Below are 15,893 nucleotides of genomic sequence, written 5' to 3' on the forward strand. Positions count from 1 at the left end.
GTTTATTTGAAAGTTTGGGCAGATAATTGAACAACTGGGCTTCTTTTCATATGTGTCAAAGGCATACACTAATCATACATTCAGCTCTCCACTGTGGGGACTGAGCTGACAAGAAACTCAAAGAGGTCTTATGACTTATGAGCCAAAACCAAGAGTCAGACGCCCAACCGACTGAGCCACCCAAGCCGTTCCTACACTTGCCATCTTAACAGTGCAGCTGACTACAAAAGGCCCTGCCACACCCAGGGGCCCCACATCCACCTCCCTAAAGCTCTTTTCTCTGCAGTAGTTTATAAGCCAATCGCCAAGTTCCCTTAGGGGCAGTACTGCTGTTTGGAACAGAAGAACAGCTGTCGTGTGAGGTAACCAAGGACTTATTGTTCTAGGCCTTATTGGCTCTGAGAGTACAGCTTGCTTGTGTCCCCTTTGCAAACTTCATCTTATAACAAGCTCCCTCACCCCTCCTTCATGACAGAAGGGGTACAGGAGTCTGGTATGCATGTCTATATGTATGCATGTGTAGGTGTTACAGGTGGAGAATGAAATGACAGCTATTCTTGGATATGTACAAAACTCCTCTATACCTCTCTAGAAGACTTTAAATCAGCTCTTGCACAGAAGTCCTGTTAGATGGCTTATAGTTCCCACAACAATGATCAAACAATACTATTTATATAAGCCTGGTTATGGTGGTGTCCTGGGCCACTTGGCCCTGAAGTGCCTGCCTTGTAGCATGGCCAACTTCCTCTAAAAGCAACTATTTTCTAACCTAGTCACACAGCAATCTGGACAGCAAGAGACTAGCTGATGCCAAAGAAGAGCTGGCAGAAGGGCAGAAACTCAATCACACAGATAGAAAATGGGTCAGTACATTATAGCCCTCAAAACCTGCACTCAAATGACAAAAGCAGTGAACTCCTGCTCTCAGTTCAGAGCTACCTCCTGAAGGCTGTGAAAGAGAACTCTACGACGCAGGCTCCCAATTTGCAATGACTGCTGTCACTCCTATAGGAGAGGAATCTCTTAACCCTCCCATGTCACCTGCTCCTGCAACACTTATTCAGATTGGGTCAAGGATTAAGATTCTTAAGATATATATGTTGCCTGGCTCAACACTAAAAGGTACCTGCTGTAAGCCAACATTGGCTTTCTAAGGACTAGCTGTACAGAGTAGTAAGTTATATTATCTGTGACTAAATGATAAATCTATATGAGATCATCATTTCAAAGCTCATTAGTGACTGGAAGACAGTGTCTCAAAGAGTTGTGCAAGGAAGGCCTTCATACCTTAGATGTGAGGTCCCGATGGAAAATGCCTTTGAAGTGAAGGTAGCTGAGGCCCACTGCTATGTCATAGGCCAGTTTCACCCTCACAGTCCAGGGCAAATGCAGGTTACTGTCTAGCAACTGCTCCAGGTTTCCAGAGTTGATATACTGCAAAACAAAAGGAAAAACCCAGCCACCATTTGTCAGGAGTGTTTAGGCTGGTGGTGAAACCGTTAGAGAATAAACACCCAGAGAATAGAGATTCCATTTAAAAAAAAAAAAAAAAAGAAAAGAATAGAGATTCCATGTTTTTTAATTTTTTTTAAGTTACTGAGGGTTTATTCGGTGCACAGGCAGTATGGTAGGTGCTACACACAGAGGCCCTTTCCTTTGCGGAGATGACAATCTATTAAGTGGTACAAACAGTATCATGTGGTAAATGCTAAAACATAGCTTTGTACAGGTACAACAGCATTATGAGTTCAGAGGATAAAGTTACAAAGTCAATCTGGGCATGTCAGAGGAAGCTGCACAGAGGAAATAAGGAATCAAAAGGATGACCTGGGGGAACAGGAAAGAAAGACAATGCATACAGAGGGAGCAGTATATGCAAAGTTATAGATTAAGTGCCAGGTGCATTCAGGAAATAATTTACTCAATATGGCCAGAGTGCATGAAGAGTAGAAACAGGTGAGGCCAGTATACTTTGCTAAGATATAGGGACTTTATCCCATCTATCAGACCAAAGTAAGTCCAAAATAAGAGCAAAATACTCATCTTTACTTTTCAAAGAAAAGATTTTTTTATTAAGCAATCGTATGATCGATGGGTTAGATAGATTATGGAAATGGGTAAATAGGCAATTATTGCGATAATCATGGTGAAAGAAGGGTGCATCAGTGAAGCCAACAGAGGAGACACTGGAACAGAGCAAGATTCAAGATATACTTATACGGCAGAATTGAAAACAAACAGACACATACAAAACTTGATGACAGTCTGGATTGGGGGGATGAGAGCAATGAAAATCTCTAGGTTGATCCCGGGCTCCTGGATGCCATTATTAATAGCCACAAAACAGACAAAAAGACAGGTTTTTAGAAGGAGCAGCAAGGTTAAAAATAGTGAGGTCGGCTAGGACATGTTGAGCTTAAGCGCTTGTGGGACAGCCAAGGTGGAGATGTCCTAAAAAGAGCTTAGACAAAGTCTGAGCTAGAGACCAACATTTAGGAGGCAGTAGCAATGAGCTGAAGTAGTCACTGACGCCTCAGGATGTATGAAGTTGTTCAGGGGTTAACATATAAGGTGAGAAATTCAAAGAATCCTAAGGAATAGTAACATTTAAAAGAGCAGGCAGAGGAAGAACCAAACAAGAATGTTAACATTGGGGGCGCCTGGGTGGCTCAGTGGGTTAAAGCCTCTGCTATTGGCTCGGGTCATGGTCCGGGCGTCCTGGGCTCTCAGCGGGGAGCCTGCTTCCCTTCCTTTCTCGCCTGCCTCTCTATTTGTGATCTCTGTCAAATAAATAAATAAAATCTTTAAAAAAAAAAAAAAAAGAAATGTTAACATTGAAGCAAAGGAGAATATTCCAAAGTGGAAATGACCACGAAAAGTATCAAATGCTACACATTTCGAGTAAAGTGAGCAGGAAAATTGTCCACTGAACTTGCAACTAAGAAATCATTGGTAACTATGGCGACAGCAGTTGGTCAAGACCAGAGTTAAGGGCACCTGAGTGGACTGCCTTCAGCTCAGGTTATGATCCCGGGGTCATGGGATAGAGTCCCACATTGATCCGGCTCCCTGCTCAGTGGGGAGCCTGCTTCACCCCTTCCCTCTCCTGCTCCTCCCCCTGTTTGTGCTCTCCCTCTTGATCTCTGTCAAATAAATAAATAAAATCTTTGAAAAAAAAAAAAAATACCAGAGTTAAGACCAAGTGAACTGAGGAGTGAGTAAGAAGATAAGGCTATGGAGAAACTATGTGAAGATGTACTCTTTCAATAAATTTGGCTGTTCATCATTTTTACATACCCATGAAATGGAAGAAAAAAAAAAGGAGCAAATAAATGTATTCGTATAGAGGTGATAAGAGTCAGAGTAATAATAGTAACAACAGCAACAAAACAACAGTAGTAACAGCTAATATTTATTCACATAGTGCTTACTTTGTGCCATGCACTAGTCTAAGAACTTAACATCAATTATCTCATTTAATCTGCACATAATCGTATGAATTAAGTATAATCTTATTCTCATTTTATAAAAGGCATTTAGAAGTTAGAAGTTAAGGGTTCAAACTCTGGGCAGTTTAGCCCAGAGTCCATGTTCTTCACCACTACATTACGTTAGACTAACAAGCTGCAGCATCTGAGTCAAAGAGCCTCATACAGAACAGGAGCTGAAAAATTTTTGCCAAGGAGATCATGAATTTATTCAAACCTTACATGATATATTATATTCCTTCTCCTTTCATAAAAGAAAAAGGAAAAATTCCTCTAAGCTTAACATTAAGCTCTTAAATACCTATTTTGGGGGGTGATACTGAATTTTCAAACAACCAGAGAACCTAAAGGGGGAGCAGTTAGGGGATCTGAATTTTAGTCTAATTCTGCCTCTTAATAACTAATTACCTTTGGACAAATCAACTAATCAGTTATTTCTACAACCATTCAGTAAGTCCATCTCCACTTCCTGTCACCCCCATATGACAGTAAGAACCTATCAGTTTACATCAACATTATTTTCCTTCTGGGATTAGAGTTTTCCTACCTATAAAATAGTTATTATAACTCCTGATCCATATAACTCACAATGTCATCATGAGAATCTAATACAAGCATATGAAAGTGCTTAGGAAAAAATTTAAGTGCCTTACAGTCTGATGTCATGATGCAGTAACATAGGCACCAGAAAGAACCAGTTGGGGGCAGCATGATGCAGCACTTCATATCCTTGGACGAGGCGGCTCAGGCTTGGCATCGTAGAGAGAATGGCTAAAAATACACCTAATTTCTCAAAAGGGAAACCTGTCAATCTGCTCCATTCTACTTGATAATCCATCTTGGAAATCTCAAAATGAGGCATGCTGATGGCATTAACACAGCACCTTTCATCTCTTCACTCTGGCTGAATCTGTCCACAGTTCACATTTGAGGAGCCCATTTACTAAAAAGAAACTAGCAAACTTCGGGCTACTTGGGAGCAATATAGTGGACATCTCATCATGCAAATTCTTCTAGTTCTGACAGAAAGAATTGAAAAGGTGGTTCACTTCTTTGATAGGGTGACAATGTGACACGGAAGGCCTCAGGAGCCACTGAGGTTTCCCAACTGAGGGCCAGGCAGAAAAGACTACGGTGAAAAGGCTGTATCTGGGGCGCCTGGGTGGCTCAGTGGGTTAGAGTCTCTGCCTTCGGCTCAGGTCATGATCCTAGAGTCCTGGGATTGAGCCCTGCATCGGGCTCTCTGCTTTGCAGGGAGCCTGCTTCCTCCTCTCTCTCTGCCTGCCTCTCTGCCTACTTGTGATCTCTGTCTGTCAAATAAATAAAATCTTAAAAAAGTAAAGAAAGAAAGAAAGAAAGAAAAGGCTATATCTGCATTCTCTCTGAGCCAAGATAAGCCAGGACTCTCGATTCTGGTTCAGAAAAATACGTATTTACTCTTTTCAGCATGTCTTTGAAGATCTGAGAATCATAGATCAAGGTGGAGAGCAGAGGAGAAAGGTGAGGTGAGGTGGGGAATCACACCCTTAGGAGGCTCTGGATCTTCCAAGCAAGATGGAAGAAGCACAAACCAGGACCAGAGAGGGAAACTAAATGGAGTTTCTTGTTACAAACCATTTATCTTGCCTGCCTTTGGCGAATATTTTTAGAGGGGGCTGATAAGCCTCTGGGCCTTCAGAAACCACAATTTCTGAGTGTTTCAAGACCTTTGTGTGTATGAAGAAAGGAAGTTTGAGATCTGCCAACAAGGAAGATTTCTAAGTTGCTACACACTCTGTGTGCCCATTAGTTGGGACGTTCACTTCCCCATAAGCAACTCCCAGCACAGGCTAAGCTGGTGTGTCCTCTGGCCAATCCCTCTGTGAGAAGCAGAGGCAAGATCAACTACACTAGCACATTCAGTGTCCCAGGATCAGGGTAACAGCTGTTTGGCTTTGTTTTCTTCCAGACCACTCCCTTGGGCAGCTCTACAAAACAACCTAAGACCTAAGGCATTGGCAGTGCATTTAAATAACCTACTAGAGAGATAAGTTTTTACATTTTTTATTGTTGTCCTTTTACACTTTCAAGTCCAGAAAACTGTAGTACAAGCCAACCAAGAGCTACAGGTACTTCAGGACCTCTTAGTGACTTCTGAAACATTTAAAAAATAAATTTATTTGTTTGTTTGTTTGTTTGTTTATTTTCAGCGTGACAGTATTCGTTGTTTTTGCACCACACCCAGTGCTCCATGCAATCCGTGCCCTCTCCAATACCCACCACCTGGTTCCCACAACCTCCCCCCACCCCTGGCCCCTTCAAAACCCTCAGATTGTTTTTCAGAGTCCATAGTCTCTCATGGTTCACCTCCCCTTTCAATTTCCCTCAACTCCCTTCTCCTCTCCATCTCCCCTTGTCCTCCATGCTATTTGTTATGCTCCACAAACTTCTGAAACTTTATCTACACCCAAACCTGCCTTTCCAATTTGCAGTCTAATAAAAATATTGTAACAGAGTTTCTACCAATTCATTTGTGTTTGGTACTTGATTTCATTAAAGACTCTTATCCTAAAAGGCAGTCAATAAATAGATATGTGCTGGAGACTAAAGAATATTATGTATGCAAGAAATCATATGTCAACACCATAAAAAAAAAAAATCACCATGGGTCAGATTAGTGAACACTCAGTTTTCCACTCAGGAATATCAATTAATTTCTACAACCATTCAGTTATTTCTACAACCATTCAGTGAGTCCATCTCCACTTCCTGTCACCCCCATATGACAGTAAGAACCTATCAGTTAACATCAACATTATTTTCCTTCTGTGATCAGAAGAGTACATTACACAGAGTACACATTACAGAGTAAATGTAGGTAGATAAAGATGAGTAATAGTTTATAACCTAAGGAAGCCCAGTGAAAGACACACATATAAGTAAATAATACCAATAACCCTTTAGTAGAGGTAAGTATGAAAGAAGAAACTGACTCTCCCTGAGCTTGGAAAATTTCAAAGAGAAGATAACATCTGAGGAGGATCCTAAAAGATGGCTAGAAGTTGTGTAGGCTGAGAATATAATTCTTCCCATGTATCCCCATAGGCTCTGATGGTACCAGTTCAGACACAGACAGACACATAAACGTGCCCATACAGAGAATATTCTCGAGCAGCACTAGGCAACACTTACCTCTCAATGAGGTAACACTCACTATACCCAGGGCTCCTGTTCCCAGCTGATTTTAGTCAGTTATAGTAGCCTCACCCAGTCATGATCAGTCAGAAGAATAAGACAAAATGGTTAATTTTTTTTTTTAAACTTTGGATTATCAACATACTGATACCTGCCACTAACAAGCTTATCCCTGAACAGTGGCTCAAAGGCATATTCAGGGGCTGTGAAGAAAATATCAACTGCAAGGATTATTACTTTTTGAAAAATCTACCCAACTGGCCTGGAGCTTGGGCATTCACCCAAACCAGATAAATGTGCTGCCATCCAACTAACAGAGATCATTTGCTACCATGTAATTAGCAGGGCTGTCCTGAGGAAGATCCGTCCAGCTCTCTAACCATCCACCTACACAAACACTGAAAGCCTGTTTGTGAAAACACAAACAGTGAAAACACAAACACAGAAAACAAAAGTGGGGCCAGTCTCTCCCCTTAATTCACAGTCTAGTCTACTTTACTGACCAAAGTGATAATCAACTATAATTTTCTCTTCACACACAACAGTAACATGTATGCTATACAGAAAATATCACTCTAACAGTAATGTACAAACTGTATAGAAAAGTCAGGAATTGAACGTAGGAAAACAGTTAGGCGGCTTCTGGAATCACCTAGGTAGGAAGGGGTGAATAAGACAATGACCGCAAGAATGGAAAGGAGGTTAATAATATCTGGAGACATCTTAGAGGTAGAAGCAACAGGATTTGGTGTTTAATTAAAGGCAGGGAGTAATGAAAAGAAATAAGGCACACAAAGTATGTCCAGCATAGTGCTTAGCTCATACTATACAACTCACTCTGCCCACTATCAATATCTTATCTTCATAACCCCTCCCTGGGTTATTCCATTGGCTTTCTAACTAGTCTTTTTGCCCCTTTCTTGAACAGACATAGCCCTCATTCCAATCCATTTTCCGTAAGACAGCCAAAATACTCCTTCTGAAATGCCAACCTGGACTCAATCTCCTGTTAAAATTATTCAATAATGCCTTATTACTGTTAGGGTAACCCACAACCCTTACTTAGCATAGACTATAAAGCCATTCACTCCTGCTTATAAAGGTCTAACCCCTGTTTACTTCACATTTGCACACAGCGCTGGTCCTTTTACCTGGAATACCTTCCCTCACCCAAGCCTTCCTGAGGATTCAGTTCCATTTCATGGAAGCCCATATGCAGGACTGGGACTAAGAAAGACATTCTGTACAAAAGGAACACAAAGATAAAGTGCAGAGATTAGAAGTTATTCCTTTACTTTTTCCTGAGTAAGGTATAAGTAGAGAGAAGGGATCAAGCTAAAAAGTAAAGATGGACAGTACAGTATAGTGGAAAAGCCCACACACTCTGGAGTTAGACTGCCTAGGACTGAATCTCACCTGTGACTAGCTGTGTGACCCTAGGTGGGTCATTCAGTTTCTTTAATACTCATGTATAAAATGGGAATAAGAATAGTATCCACCCCCCTCAACAAGATTAGTATGTAACCTATAGAATTATGAAGAGCCAATTGGTTGATGTGTGTAAAATGCTTAGAACAATATCAAAGAAAGTTCTCAGTATATGTCAGTTATCTATGCTATTTTATTATATTTGGAATCTCTAAGTTACCTTTCTTTTAAAATATATATTTCTTTTAAATATATATTTCTTTTAAAATATATTAGTTATCTATGCTATATTATATTATTATAAATATGTAATTTTTTAGAGAAGTTCTGGAACACCAAGATGAAACATCTATAGTTAATTTGTCAGACCACAAGAGCACTAAAGGTTTATAGGTGAAGTATACTATAATCTGTTGTGTGTTGAATCATGTCCCCCAAAAAGACATGCTCAAGTCCTAACCATTGGTAATTGTAAATGTGACCTTTTTGGGAAATAGTCTTTGCAGATGGAAAATCAAAAATGGGATCATACTGGAGTAGGGTAGACCCTTAATCCAATATGATTGGTATCTTTATAAAAAGAGAAGAGCTGGGCACCTGTGTGGCTGAGTCGTTAAGCATCTGCCTTCAGCTCAGGTCATGATCACAGGGTCCTGGGATGGAACCCTGCATCAGACTCCTTGCTTAGGCGGAAGCCTGCCTCTCCCTCTCCTACTCCCCCTGCTTGTGCTCCTTCTCTCGCTGCATCTGTCTCTGTCAAATAAATAAAATCTTAAAGAAAAAAAAAAGGAGAGAGAGACAAGAGACACAGACACACAGGGAGAATGTTATATAAGGGAGGCAGAGATGTGAGTGACACATGTATAAGCCAAGAAACACCACCAGAAGCTAGGAAGAGGCAAAGAAGGATCTTCCCCTAAAGTTTTCAGAGAGAGAGAGCACAGCTCTGTCAATAGTTTGATTTACTTCCAACCTTCAGAACTGTAAAAGAATCAATTTCTGTTGTTACAAGCCACCCACATTGCGGTGCTTTGTTATGGCAGCCCTAGGAAACTAATACATGCCCAAAACTACATTTTAGAAAGATCATGCTGGTAGCAGGATAGAGGAGGAACTAGAAGAAGGTTTGGAGGGTACTGAGAGGTACTCAAATTCCTGACTTAGAGTGCTATTATATTATAGGCATGAAAATGTAGGCTACAGTCAGACTATGCAGAGATAGAATCTAAAGGATATAGCAACTGGGTGGTAAATATGAGAACTGAAGGAAAAGAAAGGTAACTCTGAGATTCCAAATTCAGGTGTTTAGAGAAGTAATAGGAAGAGATTCTATCATCTTACGTGCCATCAGTAAGTCAGAAACACATCAGAAACCAGCATCAATGTCAAATAGCCAAATCAGTGACTTGTCAAACCTCTGTTCTTTGGATAAGCCCTCTACAGACAAGGGCCCACCCCGACCTAGTTTTCACTGAAGCCCAACAATGCCATTGTGCTAGCCACTGTATGTTTTTTGGTCCGCTCCAAACACAAAGACTGCAGACATCCCATCCTGCTGGCTTGGTTTGAAGAAGAAAAGAAAGCTTTGTTACCGCCCCGGGTAATTTCAGGACAGGCATCCCAAGAGCGCCCTGTGGGAGGCTTGTGCTCCAAAGGAGCCTCCTGTTCTCAGCCACTACAAGCATATATCCCTCCATCTGCCAAAGCCCGAGTTTGCCACTGTTCAGGAGATCCACCAGGGCTTGCCTGACTGAAACAGTCAGTAGTAACGAACTGACCCGAAGAGAAATGAAACCCAAAATGTGTTTCTGCATATTTAAATGTTTCACTCTCTGCCTTCACATATGCCTATCTACTGCTCAGAATATTCTTCTTCCTCTTCACAGCTCTTATTCCTCCTAAATCTAGCTCAACTCATTTATTTTGGAAAGCATTTCCTGACATTCCATTCTACACTTTGTGCCACATGAGCCCCCTGTACATATTTCTACTATTGCTTACCACATTGTACTATAACCCTGATGGTAGGGACCAGGTCTTTCTCAACTTGGTGACCCCAGTATCCAGTGAGTAATAAATTGTTGAATGAACAAATGAGTAAATATATTTAAATAAATGCAGGCAGGTTTTAAGTTCTCTCTTATCAGAAGTCATCCCAATTCAGTCATTAATGTAATTTAAGATCAAAACGGGGGGAGGGGGCACCTGGATGGCTCAGTGAGTTAAGCCTCTGCCTTCGGCTCAGGTCATGATCCCAGGGTCCTGGGATGGAGCCCCGAATTGGGCTCTCTGCTCAGCAGGGAGCCTGCTTCCTCCCTCTCTCTCTGTCTGCCTTTCTGCCTACTTGTGATCTCTCTCTCCCTGTCAGATGAATAGATAAAATCTTTAAAAAAAAAAAATCTTTAAAAAAATATATATATATTTTAATAATAATGCCAACTATATGGCTGATATTATGGTAGCCCTGGAAATAAAATGAAATACAAAACAGTGCATTTGGCTACTCAGTGATATAAAATTCTGAGGATACTTTTATCACCCTATCAGCAAACTCCTTAAAATGATCAAAATTACATGGGCTTAAAAAATATAACTGCGACATCCTTTTGGAAATTATAGAAGATATTTATTTTATCAGTAACTGAAAGAAGCCATAAAGATATCTCCCCTTCATATTCACATTTCCCATAGCTATATATTTAGTATGAACCCATTCACTGCTCAAAGAATATGTTTGCTTAATACACCTGAAGCAGTAGGAGTGTTTTTCTATGCATGTAAGCTACTATAAACATCAAAATGAATGTTTACCTAACAGATTCAAAAAAGTGTGTTTAAGCTTTACCCACAGATTTTTAACTCTTCCATCAAACATCGCATAATCAAAATCAAATGTCTTTAAATAAAGTAAATAAAATAAATCTGTAGAATAAATCTTCTCAAAGAAATAAACTAAGAAATCGTAAGACTGTTCCCTTTACCCTGTGAAGCTCTACATACAATCAATGGTCGGAGACATGATTTAACACCAGCTCAGGGCTCCTAACCGCTCCATCTAGTCTGTTTTCATATCCCTAAGTCCACAAAGCTATTGGGTTCATGCTTAAAATTATTCTTCCCTCTAGTTTGCTACCTCACATCTACTACAACCCTGCACTGAGCAGACCCACATCAGAATCTTTGACATTCACCTGGTGACTGGCCTCAGAGTGAACAAAGCAGTCCATTAAGGAAAAAAAACACACCCTGCATCCCCACCAGATCTGAGGGATAGGAGCTTTACAGTGGACAAAATGAAAACAGAAACCAAAAGAACTTAAGCTTCTAATTAAGGTGATTTATATCAAAGGAAAGGCATCTTTAGATGAGCCAATAATTTCTTCTACCTACTCTGCCTATATCAGTATACCACTTGGCCTCAGAATAAAGAATAAATCAAGCAGAAGTTAAAAGAAGCAACTACAAGCTTAAATGGTATCTTCTAGTGGCAAATCGTAGGTGGGGGGTAGAAAGGGAGGAAAAGTTTCCAACTTGCCGTGCGGAATATAGCTTCGCAGCCCAAAAGTCATTCCAAGTGCACACAGAAATCTCTTGAAAAGGCTAAGGGTCAAATTGGTAACTAAATACTTTCATGTTCACAGAAATTCATGAAGACTACAACGAGTTATCAAAGGAAGGTGTGGAGACAGAGGACCCAGCTAGTTCTACTGCAGTCAAAACAGATTTGAGGTCTTGTGTATACATAATTATCTACACTCTCAAATAAGAAAGGAGAGCCTTTTCCTTGGTTTCAAACCATCTCAGATGTCAGAATGATGTGCCCTCTTTAATGAAAGAATAAGAAAAATGAGGTGGTTGATCTTGAGTGTAATTTTTATTTTTAAGATTTTTTTTCTCTCTTTATAGATTTTTAAAAAATCTTTATTTATTTTCAGCATAACAGTATTCATTATTTTTTCACCACACTCAGTGCTCCATGCAATCCGTGCCCTCTATAATACCCACCACCTGGTACCGCAACCTCCCACCCCCTGCCACTTCAAACCCCTCAGATTGTTTTTCAGAGTCCATAGTCTCTCATGATTCACCTCCCCTTCCAATTTCCCCCAACTCCCTTCTCCTCTCTAACTCCCCATGTCCTCCATGCTATTTGTTATGCTCCACAAATAAGTGAAACCATATGATAATTGATAATTCGTCCGTTGAAGGGCATCTTGGTTCTTTCCACAGTTTGGCGACCGTGGCCATTGTTGCTATAAACATTGGGGTACAGATGGCCCTTCTTTTCACGACATCTGTATCTTTGGGGTAAATACCCAGGGGTACAATGGCAGGGTCATAGAGAAGTTCTATTTTTAATTTCTTGAGGAATCTCCACACTGTTTTCCAAAGAGGCTACACCAACTTGCATTCCCACCAACAGTGTAAGAGGGTTCCCCTTTCTCCACATCCCCTCCAACACATGTTGTTTCCTGTCTTGTTAATTTTGGCCATTCTAACTGGTGTAAGGTGATATCTCAATGTGGTTTTAATTTGAATTTCCCTGAGGGCTAGTGATGATGAACATTTTTTCATGTGTCTGACAGCCATTTGTATGTCTTCATTGGAGAAGTGTCTGTTCATATCTTCTGCCCATTTTTTGATGCGATTGTCTGTATTGTGTGTGTTGAGTTTGAGGAGTTCATTATAGATCCTGGATATCAACCTTTTGTCTGTACGGTCATTTGCAAGTATCTTCTCCCATTCCGTGGGTTGCCTCAAAAAGATTTATTTTAAGATTTATTTTTACCAACTTGTTCAAAATTATCTTTATTACCCACTGGAACTCTCAGGGAAGTCTAATGCCTAATGGTAGTCTAATGCCAGCTCTCAAATTAAGTAAAGCAGCAAATGGATATGATCCCATTCAGAGGATTTGGGGATTCTAAACTGAAAAAAATCTTTTTCCAAATGACTAGAAGCAGAGAATGAGCATATTACTCAATCTGAAACCATTTCTAAATAAATTCAGAGGGTCCTAACATATAATTCACTTCATTTCATGAGTTCACTGAAAACAGGTTCAATACCGTGTCTGGTAAAGTAGGCCCCCATAAATCCTTGGTGAATGAACTTAGGAATGAAGTGTCCCTAACCATTTGTCTGCATATAGGCATTCCTTCTCCACTCTCCGTGAGTCAGCTCTCATCAGCTACCTGTCTTCAGAGCTTAGACCAGGAAGGTCTTGCCCAAGGGAAAAAGCCTTAAGCTGGTCTAAGACAAAAGACTGAGCCTGGTCTTCTATAGTGAAGAAACTATGCCAATTACAGCATTATGTTTAACAAAAAAAAAAAAAAAAAAAAAGTTCCCAGGTAATACACATAGAGCAGGGGAAGGAGAAATATTCCAGCTATACTCTCCAAGTTTTCCACATCTCAGTAAATGGCACCACCACCTACCTAGAAACTGGGCACCATCTTATTTCTCATTCTTCTTAACAAAGCCACAATCAAGACCTTGTGCCTCTATTTCCAAGACAGATCTTTAATAGACACTATCCCAGTCCAAACTACCCACATCTCTCATATAATCGCTAATATAAATTTCTCCTATGGTTGGTCTCTATGCCCCCACTTTTGCCCCTCAACAATCTATTCTCCCCAGAGCAGCTAAGCTGCTATGTTTTAAATGCAAATTGTATCATACACTTTCCTATCGAAAACCTTCAGGCTTCCTGCTGTATTTAAAATAAATTTCAAACTCCTTTCCATAGCCTGTAAGATCCTGCATGATCTAGCCTCTGTCTTTTTCCCCAAATTTTAACATTCTTCTATCTGATCTTCATGAATGCCTCCTTATCTCTTACGTATTCTCAGAAAAGTATTTGATGACCTTACATACAAGATAAGTTAGTCAGGAGGCAGGCTTAGTCTAGGTGGCTTGTCGGTTAGCGGTTAGCGTCAGACTCTTGATTTCAGCTCAAGTCATGATCTCAGAGTCTTAAGATCTAGCTCCACATTGGGCTCCCTGCTTAGTATGGAGTCTGGTTTAGAATCTCTCTCTCCCTCTGCTTCTGCCCCTCCTCCTGCTTGCTCTCTCTCAAAACAAATAAATAAAATCTTTAAAAAAAATAAAAAAGGTAAGTTAGTATCAGCATATATACATTACACTGTCCTTATTTATCTCACTTGCTGTGATAGAGAAAAAATTTTTTCAGAAGTACAAAGTACATATTCATAGGGAAAACAATGCCCAAGTCAACAGAATAACAATATGACAGCACAGATATGAAAGGAAATCCATTCTAAGCCCCGTTATCAGACATTTTCCTTCTATAACATCCTTGCAAGTAGCCAAAGCAATCCATATTAGCTTCATCAAGAGAAACAGGTCATGAAAAGAATAAGACCCACACTAAATACAACTGCTTTCCTTAACTGTGGTGCCCTCGGTTAACAGTCCAGCCTCCCAACATCTAACAACACTGACTTCAGCGCTCCCAGCTTGATAGAAAGGCACTGCCTGAAGAAGCCCAACTAGATCTTCTAACCCAACATCTGTCCCCTCAATGACCTGCTACCTACTTCTTGCTAGTGGTAAACAAAACAGAAAATGGCCGCAGTCCTCATGGAAATATGGGAGAGAGAGAGACAATAAACAAACATTCATATAAGTGCAGAATTACATTATATTTAAATGTGCTACAATAAAAAAGAAAAGGCTGCTAACAAAGAGAATCAGAAGCCAACTCACAATCTGGATGTGGGGAGGTCTTTAGGAAAAGCCACTCCAGTGAAGTAAAAATTTAAACTAAGGCTTAAAAATTGAGAAGTTAAGTAGGTAAAAAGTGAGAGAATCACTTTCCAAATTTTGTCTAATTCTTGGGTTTCTTATTACATAAAACAGCAGTAATAATGACTATATCTCAGAGGGTTGTCACATAAGGTTGTAAAAAGAAAATACATATAATACTTAATATTCCTGAAATAACAGCTATTTCTTTAATGAGTATGTCTGATTTTATAATTTAAAAAAAGTTTTGGGGGGTACCTGGGTGGCTTAGTCAGTTAAGATTTGGCTCAGGTCATAATCTAAGGGTCCTGGGACTGAGCCCAAGTTGGGCTCCTTGCTAAGTATGGAGTCTGCTTGAATATTTTCTCCCTTTCCCTCTCCCTGCCCTTCCCTCTTGCTCCCCGCCCCTTTGCTCTTTCTCTCTCTCTCTCAAATAAATAAATAAATAAATCTTTTTTTTAAAAAAGGTTTCTTTAAGTGTCCCTGGTACTACCAACTACAATAAATTATTGGTTTAAAAAAACTGAAACATTTTCTTATCCAAAACTTTAGCTGACTTATCAGGTAAGTAGTATGTCTATTGTTTTATCTGTATTTTCAAAAGTCCAGTGCTCAGTTCTGTTCCTTCTGGGTGTACCAGAAATACATGTTTGACTGACTAGCTAATCTGGATGGAAAATAAGTTGTTGAGCAAATTAGTTACACAGTCAAAGTTATAATTAAATAATGCAAAAGTCATTTAGAAATTATTCCATTCATGAGACGAGAGTTCTAGCCATTCATACAGCCTCCAAAATACATTTTTAAATGTACTTTTAAAAGAAAATTTGCTCCATTTTCCTTTTTAAGATGGCATTAAATGTGCTTCCTTTTCCCCCAATTCAATCATTCAGTCAAAATCTATAAAGTGTCTTCTAACTACAAAGTACTGCTGGGAGATCAGGAATACACAGATGAGTAAAATACTATCCCTATAGTAACCAGCAACTAATTGGTTTTATAAGGCACTTTAATAGTTACATCATTTGAACC

At 39.9% G+C, this 15,893-nt stretch overlaps 1 protein-coding gene across 2 annotated transcripts in view; it reads right to left on the reverse strand.

Annotated features, from left to right (window-relative positions):
• Positions 1 to 15,893, reverse strand: part of TESK2 (testis associated actin remodelling kinase 2) — a 134,686-nt gene that overhangs the window by 8,322 nt on the left and 110,471 nt on the right. For both annotated transcript variants that reach the window (XM_059135567.1, XM_059135568.1), the window contains exon 5: positions 1,288 to 1,434. In XM_059135567.1, coding sequence (XP_058991550.1) covers positions 1,288 to 1,434 — 147 coding nt within the window. The remainder of the gene's footprint in view (positions 1 to 1,287; positions 1,435 to 15,893) is intronic.

This window comes from Mustela lutreola, chromosome 10 (genome assembly GCF_030435805.1).
Source record: "Mustela lutreola isolate mMusLut2 chromosome 10, mMusLut2.pri, whole genome shotgun sequence".
In the NCBI taxonomy this organism is placed as follows: Eukaryota; Metazoa; Chordata; class Mammalia; order Carnivora; family Mustelidae; genus Mustela; species Mustela lutreola.